Source organism: Benincasa hispida, chromosome 11 (genome assembly GCF_027475165.1).
Source record: "Benincasa hispida cultivar pf3 chromosome 11, pf3_genome.v1.1, whole genome shotgun sequence".
In the NCBI taxonomy this organism is placed as follows: domain Eukaryota; kingdom Viridiplantae; phylum Streptophyta; class Magnoliopsida; order Cucurbitales; family Cucurbitaceae; genus Benincasa; species Benincasa hispida.
In genome coordinates, this window is record NC_143488.1 from 47,050,991 (window position 1) to 47,063,356 (window position 12,366).

The following is a 12,366-nucleotide window of genomic DNA, read 5'->3' on the forward strand; positions in this document are numbered from 1 at the left end:
CTCTACTCTTTATCACCATTTAAATTTCAATCTATAGTAAATCTTCAAATTTTACATTACTTATTAATTTTTTATTATGTTAAATTCTTATTATTTAATTTCGATTGAGTGTTTGTTCATTATTTTATAAATATCTCCATCAAACAAAGTGTATATTTCATTCAAATTTTCTCATTTTTCAATTTCTGTCACATTTTATCACTTTTCATCTTATTATATTATATATCGTTCTAAAAAGTTTTATATACACATTGTTTTATCGTTATCTCAACAAAATTCTGTCTCTTTGACAAACAAGTGTTCACTTTTTGGAATATTACTATTTTTGTTATGTTCTACAACGAGTTAAGCTTCTTGTTATTTTTCCTGGGTTTGTAGGTTTTGTGCTTGATGGAGTTATAAATACAGTATAATTGTTGAAACTTAAATGAGAATTAAATTATGAATACAGTATAATTGCTGAAACTTTAATTATCAATTTATGATCTGGTCGATTAAATTTTTCCTCTCGAATTATATCTGAATTTATATTTTGTTTTCAATAGATTTTATCTAGCTACTTTTCGAATTAATCACAATAAATAAAATTTCTTACTTTCCTCTCCAATTTATATCTAAAACTATCTTTTATTATCAAATTTGAGTAATTTGATTTTATTTAACTAACTTTCTATTGAGATTTATGTTTTAAATTTAGTAGTCTGTAAATCTTTGTAAACAAATTGTGAATAGCTAAAGTATTATTTATTTTTCAAATAAGTGTTATTTATTATTTTCATAACTCAAATTCAACTAACTAAGATCTGAGGTTTTTAATGTAACTTGAACAATATATGGTTGAAATATAAGTGAATTGTGTTCAAGTTAAAAGGTCTATAGTATATGGATAAGGTTGGGTACTAGTAACACTATGTGTACTTACAAATATTGTAAGTGTTACAAACAATTTAATCCAAATCATTCATGTCATGACATATAAGTAGAGGTATCCTATACAGTGAGTCTGTATAAGACCAAACCACGGAATATAATCTCTCTTTGTAACACCGTTAATTGGAGAGTTCTATATTTCAAACGATAACCATGTAACTTGATCTCAATCCTAAGTGAGTTATAACTCCTATTCATGTAGGTTATTTTTTTATTTGTATGGGTGAAAGTGGCCTTAGCTGCCGACTCAATATGCCTACCATTTTGAAGATGATATCGAGTGAGAAGCTAGAAACATAGCTTCACAAGATGATTTCACTCCTTCCTGACTTTAGAGAAAGTAGATGGGTTGTTCTCTTAGGGGCCGTTTGGATTGAGGTTTTCTCAATGCCAGAAATTAAGGATGTCTAGGAATAAAATTACTGGGAATCAAGGATGACTATGTTTGGTTGTGGATGGGAAAACAATGTCTGAGAATAGTATGTGGGAATTAAAAAAAAATTAGATTGTGAAAACAAGTCCAAACGATCGTTTATAAAATACTATACGATCACTTAAATTATCTACACGATCGTTGAGCTCCATTACACGATCGTTTACAAAATACTATACGATCACTTAAATTATCTACACGATTGCTAAGCTCCGCTACACGATCGTTTACAAAATACTATACGATCGCTTAAATTATCTACACAATCGCTGAGATCCGCTACACGATCGCTGAGTAACAAAATGCTATACGATCTCTTGGCCAATGTTATACGATCGCCTACCAAATGTTATACGATCGCTGAGTTCGGCTACACGATCGCTGAGCTTTGCTACACAATCGCTGAATAACAAAATGTTATACGATTGCCTACCCAATGCTATACGAACACCTACTAAATGCTACACGATCGCTTACCAAATGTTATACGATCGCTGAGTAACAAAATGCTATACGATTTCACGGCTGGAAGGAAGGAAAATCGTGGTAGGAAGCGGAAGAAGAAATGAAAACCCACACTTCTCTATGGGTATGCAATTCCTTCATTTGTGTGGGTAAAAGATACCTAGAATTGTCTTTTCCAAGATAAGTAAACAAATCCCACCAACAAAACATGGGCTTTATAAACCCATTCCCATTCCCATTCCCACCCTCTTTTTCCTCCAACCAAACGACCCCTTAAATGCTAACTCTAGGACTTGAGCAATTAGGTCTCACCCTCACTAACCCTTGAGAGATTTTGTTTATGATTGGATCATTAAAAGATCGGTGATACCGAAGGTGCAAGAGGTAATTATAGGGGTAAAAGGGTAAATTAATCTAACTGTAATTATGAACAACTTGTGAAGGATTGACTTACATAATATGGTTAAATCAATGGACACATAAATATATTATAGATCATAAGAGTGTAACTATGGGTCTTTAGTGGAGTGTCTCATAGTTAATGAATGATGATTAATTTAATTTTAAAATTTAATTAATTAATCATGTATTATTGGAGTAGTGTAGGTTCATTAGGTCCCTCTGCTAGTTAAAAAACAGATTAGAATAAGAATTTTAAAATAGAAGAAATTTGAAGAGTTCAAATTATTTCAAGGGAATTAATTGCATATGATATAATATATATAGATACATTATAGTATAAAGTTAATTTTGAATAAGGTTCAAATTGAACTATATAACATGAGAGAATTAGTATTCGAATAAGGTTCAAATATTATCTTAATATGAATTGGATTTATATTTAAACTATAGTTGAAAATTAATATGAATTGGAATTCATATTAATGCTACAGATTATGAAAGATATGTATATTAGAATATAATTCAAATATACATGATATTAAATATATATTTAATAAATATATTAATTAAATTTAGGTTTAATTAACTTGGTTAATTAAAATCCCAATTAATTAACTCCTTGCGTTGCAGCAGAGTGGATTAGTCGAGGTGAAGGGAGTCAACTCCCCTCATGTATTAAAGTTGCAGAGCAATCTGTAATTAAAGGACGATTGTCTTTTTTGAAAAATCTGGCCAATCTCTCTCACTCTCTTGCTCACACATTTACAGAGAAATAGTTCTCTGACAAAAAAAGTTTTTCCTTCTCTAAACTTCCAATTGGATACCACCATCCTCCTTGTTCCAAAGAGAATAGTATAGAAGACCGATGGACGAGTCTTACTTGGAGCTTCAAGAACGTGGTTCGTTTGATTGTGTTGTTTTCATTCAAGACCAGGAGAAGATTTGAAGAAGAGTTTCTTTAAAGGTTTGTTACTTTTCTCCTTTAACTATCTTCTATTCTGTAAAATTTTTCTACAACAAAATTGGGCAAAAAGCTATCAAAAGCTTCCGCTACAGGATTCAATCTTTTCACATTTGATTTATTATTAGATTTTATCTAGATAATTTCCAAATTAATCACAACAAACAAGAACTTCCTGATTTTTTTATCCAATTTATATTCGAATTTATCTTTTATTATCAAATTTGATTTTACTTAACTAACTTTCGATTTGTTTAAATGTTTGATACAAATTCAAATGTATCTAATTTTTTTTATTATTATTTTATACATATTTTTATCAAATTAATTGGATCTTTTTATTATTACATTATTATTATTCAATAATCTAAATAAAATAAAATGGCAAAAAATCTTAAATCTCATATTCTTCATCTTCTTCACCTAGTCGCCCCAAAATCTCTCTCTTTCTCAATCTCATGTCTTCGATCATTGGTTCAGCAACTCTTTTTTGAATTCCATTCTTTTGGCTAGCTTTTGACGACCACCCTCGCCAGGTTACCGACCTTGGTCGCTCGCACACATGTTTTCTGTTTTTATTTCTACTTTGAACATTGTTTTCAAGAAGGATTAATAGTGTTTAAAGTTGGTTTTCAAGATCCTATAGACAAACAAATAACAGGGAATAAAGACGATGAAACTCCCTACAAGTGGTTTGGTATCAAACGCAATCCCATTTTCAATGGTCACATCGTCGTGAGGTTGTAATTCCTTAAAATAGTCACTGGTTAATAACGATACAATTAAATCTACTCTTTCTTACGACCCCAACACCTAGTCACCGGCTTCCTCGCATACACATTTTTGTCATTTTCCGAAATGAAAAATGTAAAATTTGCTATTTTTGATGTGAGTCCAAAAAAATAATCACACAACGGCAGCCACATAATTGGACTATTAGGTTAATTGAGATGGGCCATTATTTGAGTATGGGCCTAATTCTTTTCCTGTTTTTGTGAAAGGCCTCAATAAGAAATTTCTTATTTGGAGTTTATATGACCCTTTTTTGTGCATTTCTAATTTTGTGAAAGGCTTGTTAAGACACTATTAATTAAATCAGAAAATCATTCAATCCGACTTAAGCTTTGGATTAGAAGATGTGAAATGTTTTTGGAAGTATGTGTTTGTACTTGCAATTATATCATATGTGTATTCGTCTATTTAAACTCTCATTTAATAAATGTTGGAATGTAAAAGAATACTATGATTCTCCAATCAATCATAATACTTGTTTGGTCTAAGAATGGGTCTTCACTTTATTTTATTTTCTTTTCTTTTCTTTATTTTATGTATATATTGTGCCACTTGACTCTTGACTACCCAACTGTTGATATTAACATTCTTAACCCTTAATATAAGCTTAAGATTAGAGTTGTTCAAATCATCCGACAACTCGAACAATTCGGACTATCCAATTTAAATTATAAGATTAGATTGGATTCATGTTACACTTTTTAAAATTTTGGTTGACCCAACCCAACTCGAATTTCTAATATATATATATATATAATATAACTCGTATATATTTTTATGAGGTTTGTTTTAAGTTTGTAATAGATATCTTTGATTTTGATATTTAATATTTGAGTTTTATGTAAGAGAAATTCTTATAAATAGAAAAAATCCAAAAATATTATACTTTATAGCAAAAAGAACTTTTTGCTATAAAATGTAAATATTAAAATGCTAATTTATGTAATTTTAGTTAGTAATATGTGATGTATACAAATTTAAGTATTTTAAGTTAATAAAAAATACAATTAAAAAAATAAATAACCAAACAACCCAACTCAAATTTTAAGGGTTGGATTGGCTTAGAGACCCTATTCAGGTCATTCGGATAGTCAACATATATATTTGTAGTATACCCCTACTTAGGATTCAAAGTGTTAATTAGGTTAACTTATGGAATTAATTAGGCTAACCTACGAAATTTTTTTAAAAAAATGCAATTAATTAAGCTAAAATAAATTTTTAAAAAACGTGTAGTAATATTATTTTTTTCTTTTTCTTTTTTTTTTTTTCCAGCTAACCTGCAGAAGTACATTAATAGACAAAAATAAAATAAACCACACCAAATGATGAAAAAAAAGAAGCGAAGAATCATTCTCTTCTTGCACTTTCATCATAACGAAATAAGCTATAAAATTGTGGCACTGCTTCACATGAAAAATGAAATATTTTCAAAAAAAAAACAAAAAACAAATTTAACATAAATAAGAGATTGAATTATATATTTAGCCATATGAAAACAATTTTCTTTATGTATTAGGGAAATGTAGTTGTACTGATAAAGATAGTGTAGTCACTTTTATGTTCAAATTTCTCTATCATTGATTGTCTAATTAAGTGGTTGCCTTGAGTTTCAATCTAGCTTGGTATCTAGATCTTATCAATTAAGTTCTTAGAATCACTAAATTTGTGGTATATTTTGTAAAATAAGTATTTGTTAAATTTGATTACCCTAAGAATATTTCAATATGTAGATCAATTTTCTCTCATCGATCATGATGAGTTTTCCAATTTCGGTCTTAAATCTAAACAGGAGCATACTATCAAATTTCAATTAACCCAAATATGAGTATCGTATATCATACATGTGCTTCTTTTGACATTTTCAAATACGGTTCTTTTCTCCAATTTATTCGACTTTTAATTCATTAGGATGAATCTCATTAAATTGACTCAAACATAATTCAAGTGGTTAAATTTTTTTATAATATAAATTTATCGATATAAGATCGAGGATTTAATTCTAAATTATTTTTAAGGACACTAAATTTGCATTTCCCATATTTGCACAAGTATATATGTGGAAGAATTCCTCCCCTTCCAAATAAGCTTAAAAAAAGTGGAAATCCAAGCCAACACAATTAAAAAAATCCCTCCAATCCATATATACCCTTAGGATTTAAATGTTAATTAGGCTTTTCTTTTTCCACCAATCACTCCATCAATCCATGTTTTCACATCTTCTCATTTCAACTTTCTTAAATTTTTATTTTCTTTTTCAAGTCCAATAATCTCTGGACTCAACTATACGAACGAGTCGAGATTCAAATCTCTAATCTTTTTAATTACTCAAATGGATAATATTTTAATTCGTTGAATTATTTTTTTTGACCATTAAATTTCAAATTTGGTCAGTACAACAATTTTCACCTTAATCATCACTAAAAAAACCTTCCATGACACAAGATTATAGTTAAATTAAAGGAAGGGAGAGAAAAAACTGTCACAAATGCCAAAAGACGCATTTTTGGTAGGAAAAAGTGCTAATTTTCGTATTTTTGAACATTTATGACAGTTTTCAAATATGAAGTTTGTTAAAAGCGAACTTACATATTTAGGTTAAAGGTGAAATTATGTAATTAAAGGTTAAAAGACTAAAAAAAAAAGATTAAAATTGAGGACAAGAATTAAAGTTTTTGGAAATTGGAAAATGAAAGAGAAATTAAAGATTTGATATTTAACTTTTTTTTGCTTCTCCATGAAGAAATTAGACCAAGTTCATATTCTTCTTAAAGTAAAAAGAACTAAATTGAAAATAAAAAGGAAAAAGTCGTTGAAGTTTTGAAATTAAGTAAAATCACTATTCCTTGTACTAAAATGAAATGGGCCATAATAATGTTAATATGGTAAAACAAAAAAAAAAGGACCTTATATATGTATAGGCCAATTTTAGAAATATATCCAAATATGTAAAAAATTCAAATAATTACAAAACTACTATAAATTTAATTGTACCATCACTACATTTTTTTTCACAATGATGAAATAGAAAACAAAATTTAAAAACAATAATTGGATCTAGTTGAATCCAAAAATATAGAGATTATACCATTACTCGAAATGAAAATACGAAAAAAAAAAAGAAAAGAAAAGAAAAGTTTCGCTATTTTTTAAAAACTTCACCAAATTTGTATATCAGTAGTACATTAAGCATTGTTTCAATTGACATATAGTATGTATTAGTGATCAAAAGGCCAATAATCTGAATCTCTCTTCCTTATTATACTAAAAAATGAAATTTTTCTATAATGAATTGAACTAATTTTTCAATGGTTATCATACATAGGGTTGTCATAACGGACCTTTCCTTTCTATCCATTAGGGTCCTCCTCTCACACACTATATAATATTGTTCAGGTTTGTGAGAGAGGGCACACAACTGAATTTTATTTCTTTTTCTCCACTTGATTTCTATTGTTTTGAGCAACCTTCTTATCGATTCTAGTCCTTTTTCCGAGAGTGCACGCCTGAATTTGGAGGTTGTGTTAACCTTAGGAGCAACCGATATAAGCAATTAGCATCGAGGTCACGCCGTATTTTCTTTCAGGACAGTGGTTCTTCCACGACGCAACAATTTTGGTGACATTTGCTTCCACAGAAATTATATAAACGAATATTTTAAAAAAATGTAAATGAATTATATAAATAAATCTTTAAAAAAGTGTGCAAAAGAAGAAATATTTTAGAATTATTTATGATAATTTCTCCTCATGCTTCTTAAATGTACTCTATATAATAAAAATAGTTATATATTTTATTTATAAAAAAAAATGTCCATTGCCTAGAAAGAAAAATGAGGTGGAAAGATATTTGGTATAGTGGGGTTTTATCCCAACTAAAAGGGGAACATTAAGTCTAATCTTGATTTATGATGTTAATTTGTTAAATGGGTCCTTCTTTGAAAAGGATAATGTGGAAATAGAAATACCATTTGGTAGATAGATACCTATTTGTAGGCCAGAAGATAGGATCATATATATATATATAATAAAAAAAAAAGCCTTTTTTGTATTATTAGAACCATAATTAAATAATATATACAACTCTTATGGTTTTCTTTTTTTAAGAAAATAAAAAGTAGTAATTATAAAAGCACATAAAGAGGGGAATTCTTCCACATATATACTTAGTGTAAATATGAGAAATGCAAATTTAGTGTCCTTAAAAATAATTTAATTAATACTTTTTAATTGAATCCTCTACCTCACATTTATAAATGTATATTATAAAAAAAATATATTTAATCACTTGAATTATGTTTGTGTTAATTTAACGAGAGATTTATCCTAATGAGTTAAAAGTCGAATAAATTGGAGAAAAGAACTATGTCTTTGAAAATGTAAAAAGAAAAAAAAAAAAAAAGAAAACATGTATAATTAGGAGTGTACATGGATTTGGTTAATTGACTTCGACTTTTTAGACCCAATCCGTTTGTAAATTTTTTCAACTCAAATAACATTTATTAAAAAATGAACCCAACCAACTCCAATCATGAAACATTTGAGTTGGGTTGGGTTGGGTTAGTCATTTATTAAATTTTTTATTCTAAAAATGAGTACAATGTTAATATATAGAAATTTGATTAAATTATTTTCATATATTGAATTAAGAATAAAACTCAATTTCAATTTATTTAATAAAATTTTCCTTTCCAAAATGCTAAAAAAACTATTTTTAAAAGTAGTTGAAGAATAAATTATCTAAAAAACAATGAAATTAAATAAAACTAAAATAAATATATGTATATATAATTGTATAAGTAAAAAATATATACATTTTAAAGTTAATATATAATAAATTTTGGTTGTTTCGGGTTGGTTTGAGTTATTTTATGTGACCCATGAACCAACCCAATCTATACAATTTTTTTTATTTGAACCTTACCCAATCCAAATGGGTTGATAACCTAACCCAAACTGTACAGGTTGGGTTGGGTTGATCGGTTTTGTTGAACACCCCTATATATAATATATGATACTCATATTTGGGTTAGTTAAAATTAATAATGTGTTTTGCTTACACTTAAGACCGAAATTGAACTCATCATGATTGACAAGAGATAATTAATCTACATATTATATGTAAATATTAATAGGGTGATCACACTTAACAAATATTTGTTTTACAAAATATACCACAAATTTAATGATTCATTAGATTCTTTGAATTTAATTGATAAGGTCTAGATACCAAACTAGATTGAAACTCAAGGCAACCACTTAATTAGACAATTAAGGATAGAGAAATTTGAACATAAAAGTGACTACACTATCTTTATCAATACAATTAACATTTTAGAAAATTGTTTTCATGTGGCTAAATATATCATTCAATCTCTTATTTATGTTAAATTTGTTTTTTGATTTTTTGGAAATGTGAAGTAGTGTGACAAATTTATGGCTTAATTTCTTACGAAGAGGCTCTAGAAGAGAATGATTATTCTCTTTCTTTTTCCTCATTCGAAATGGTTTGTTTTATTTTTGCCTCTTGATGTGTTTTTGTGAATTACTTGAGAAAAACAACCTTTTTTAAAAAATTAATACAACATTCTTTTGTTTATAAAAAGTATAACATTTGAGTTAATTCAAAGATAATATAACAATTAAGGTGATAATTACTATTTTAAAAGTGGATGATCTTGCACTCTAATTAAACTCAAAATTTGTCTAAAAGAAACAAATAAATTAATTTAATGAGGATCTTTTGATAATCAAAATTATTTAAAATATTAGAAAATTGAAAAAAAAAAAAAAAAAAAAAAGGGTTGACGGACACAATAAAGAATAAACTAAAGATCAAACCATAATTTTTAATTAACTTGGAAATTATCTCAAATCTGAAAGTTGGATGATTCTTTTTTGTTAATTTCTTTTTAGTGGGATCATGGAAATTGGAGCGAAGGTTATGAAGATAATGAATTGAATACCGTATATACACAAATTTCTTGATTTGATGGCTTTTGTTTTCTTCTTCATTAGATTACAATTTTCTCATTCAGCATCGGGATTCCAATCTTTTTCTTCTCTCTCTTTTTCTCTTAAATAACCATTTTCATTTCCAATCCTCAAAAGGGTAGCAGAATCTCTAGTTGCAGTGCTCAAATCATCGAAAACCCATCTCTTAAATGCCAAGGAGAAGCGGTTTATCGATCTTCAAACCTCTGTGATTCCAGAAATTGATTTGATGGGTTACCTTTCTTGCCGAGCGGAATCTGCAATTTCGACTTCGGATTCGTTAACCCCATCGTCTTCTAGAAATTCTTCGCATAAATTAGAGAAACCCATTAAGATCCAACAGTTTGATTACAGTGATCTCGAGGCGGCTACTAATGGCTTCTCTGATCAGAAGCTTTTAGGCAAAGGTAGCCATGGATATGTGTATAAAGCTGTTCTTGGTGGTCGTCTTGTGGCAGTGAAGAAACCCTCTCGAGCTCAGATTCTTGCTCCTCCTCGTCCTGCTTCATTGTCGTCTTCAATGGCTTCTTATGAAATCACCAACGAAGTTGACAATGAGATCGAGATTTTGTCCAAAATTCAGAGCCCCAGATTGGTTAATTTGGTGGGTTTTACAAATGATTCCAAAGACAGGCTTCTGGTGGTTGAATTTATGAGCAATGGTACGCTTTATGATGTGATTCATTCGGGTTCGAGACCCCTTTATTGGGGTCGAAGGATTCGATTAGCTTTACAAACTGCTAAAGCCATTGAAACTCTCCATGCTTCAAACCCCCCCGTAATTCATAGAGATATCAAGTCTGCTAATGTGTTGATTGACAGGAATTACAATGCTAGGTTAGGGGATTTTGGGCTGGCGATACAGGGGTACGCCGATGATTATCGACTACGGTCGACGCCCCCGGCCGGTACCATGGGGTACCTTGATCCTTGCTATGTTACCCCTGATAATTTGAGTACTAAAACTGATGTGTTTAGCTTTGGGATTTTGTTGTTGGAGATTATCAGTGGAAGGAAGGCTATTGATGTTGGATATTCCCCTCCTTCCATTGTTGATTGGGCTGTTCCTCTTATTAAGAAAGGGAAACTAATGGCTATTTATGATCCTAGAATTGCTCCTCCTAAAGACCCCATTGTTAGAAAACAATTAGCTGTGATTGCTGCTAAATGTGTAAGGTCTTGTAGAGAGAGGAGGCCTTCCATGAAAGATGTCGTTGTTTGGCTTACTGGGTTGAGCAAACTGGTTCCTCTTCATTCATGGAATGGCTTTAACAATCCATGTTTGATGGTTGAGACCGTAGGACGACCAGTCGAAACAAGAAATTCACAATCAAATTCGAGAAGTCATAGTGTTGAGGATGGGGATTTGGATGTGGGTGATACGAAAATGTCACGGCGAGACATTAAGAATTCGAGGAGAGTTTACTCTGATTTGGGGATCAGTAACAACTTGATGGATCTCATGGCTTGTATTGAGGAGGAGTCTGGGTTTCGAGACGAGGCTAACCGTGTTGGGTCTAGATTCTCGAACCGTTTCTTTAGTTCTAGATTTGTTAGTGGAAAGAATCATGAATTGGAGGCCAAATGAAAACTTATATGAGTCATGTTGTGGAAGACTTGACATGCTTGCTCACTTGAAGCTTGAGAGATCAGCCTGTTAATGATACACACACAGTTCAATTCAAAACTTCAATGCAATAATCTATCTCAGATCTTGGCTGGCTTACGACTTGTGAGCTTCTCTTTCTTGCAAATTTCAAATTGTAGGTAAATTTTTTGGCAGCTTGATTTTCTTGTGAGTTCAATCTAATGATCTCAAGCAGGGGTTAGTCATAGATCATGGGCACATTGCTGATGTACCTCTTATTTGTTGATTCTGTTCTTGACTGATTGCTGATTGTTCATATGTTATGGTAAATTGAGTCTTTGTGTATGATAAAGATAAAGATTCTTTTCAATGGCATTCAATCTGTATCACACCAAAAGTTTCTGATTGAGAAGTAAAAGTTCAAAAATTGGTTGATTTTGGATCTATACTTCAAACATGATGTTCTCTTATGTTTTGTGTTATATTTCTTGTTTTCTCTATATGTACCTGAATTCTTCCTTAGATGCCAAATAGATTTAACATGTATGAACCAGAAGGTTAAATGTCTCTTTTTCTTCTGTTGAAATATCTTAATTGTATACCGAACAAGAGAATAGGAGTCAAAACCATCATTTGTTGGCTCAGTGGTCCATGGATAAGTTGTAAACCAAGAATTTTGGAATCATGAGTTTGAACTACGGTACACATGGGTTTTCTGTGATCAGTCGATATGTATTAAAGGTTGTTAGGTTCTCTTCATTAGGAACAATAACAAAAACTTATCGTTGATAATTGAAAAGTT

At 29.9% G+C, this 12,366-nt stretch overlaps 1 protein-coding gene across 1 annotated transcript; it reads left to right on the plus strand.

Moving 5' to 3' along the window:
• Nucleotides 1–9,839: 9,839 nt before the first annotated feature.
• Nucleotides 9,840–12,019, plus strand: LOC120091996 (Protein kinase superfamily protein). The gene has a single exon (XM_039050179.2). It carries the CDS (start codon nt 10,206–10,208, stop codon nt 11,562–11,564), a length of 1,359 nt encoding a protein of 452 aa, XP_038906107.1. The 5' UTR covers nt 9,840–10,205; the 3' UTR covers nt 11,565–12,019.
• The last annotated feature ends 347 nt before the right edge of the window (nt 12,020–12,366 follow it).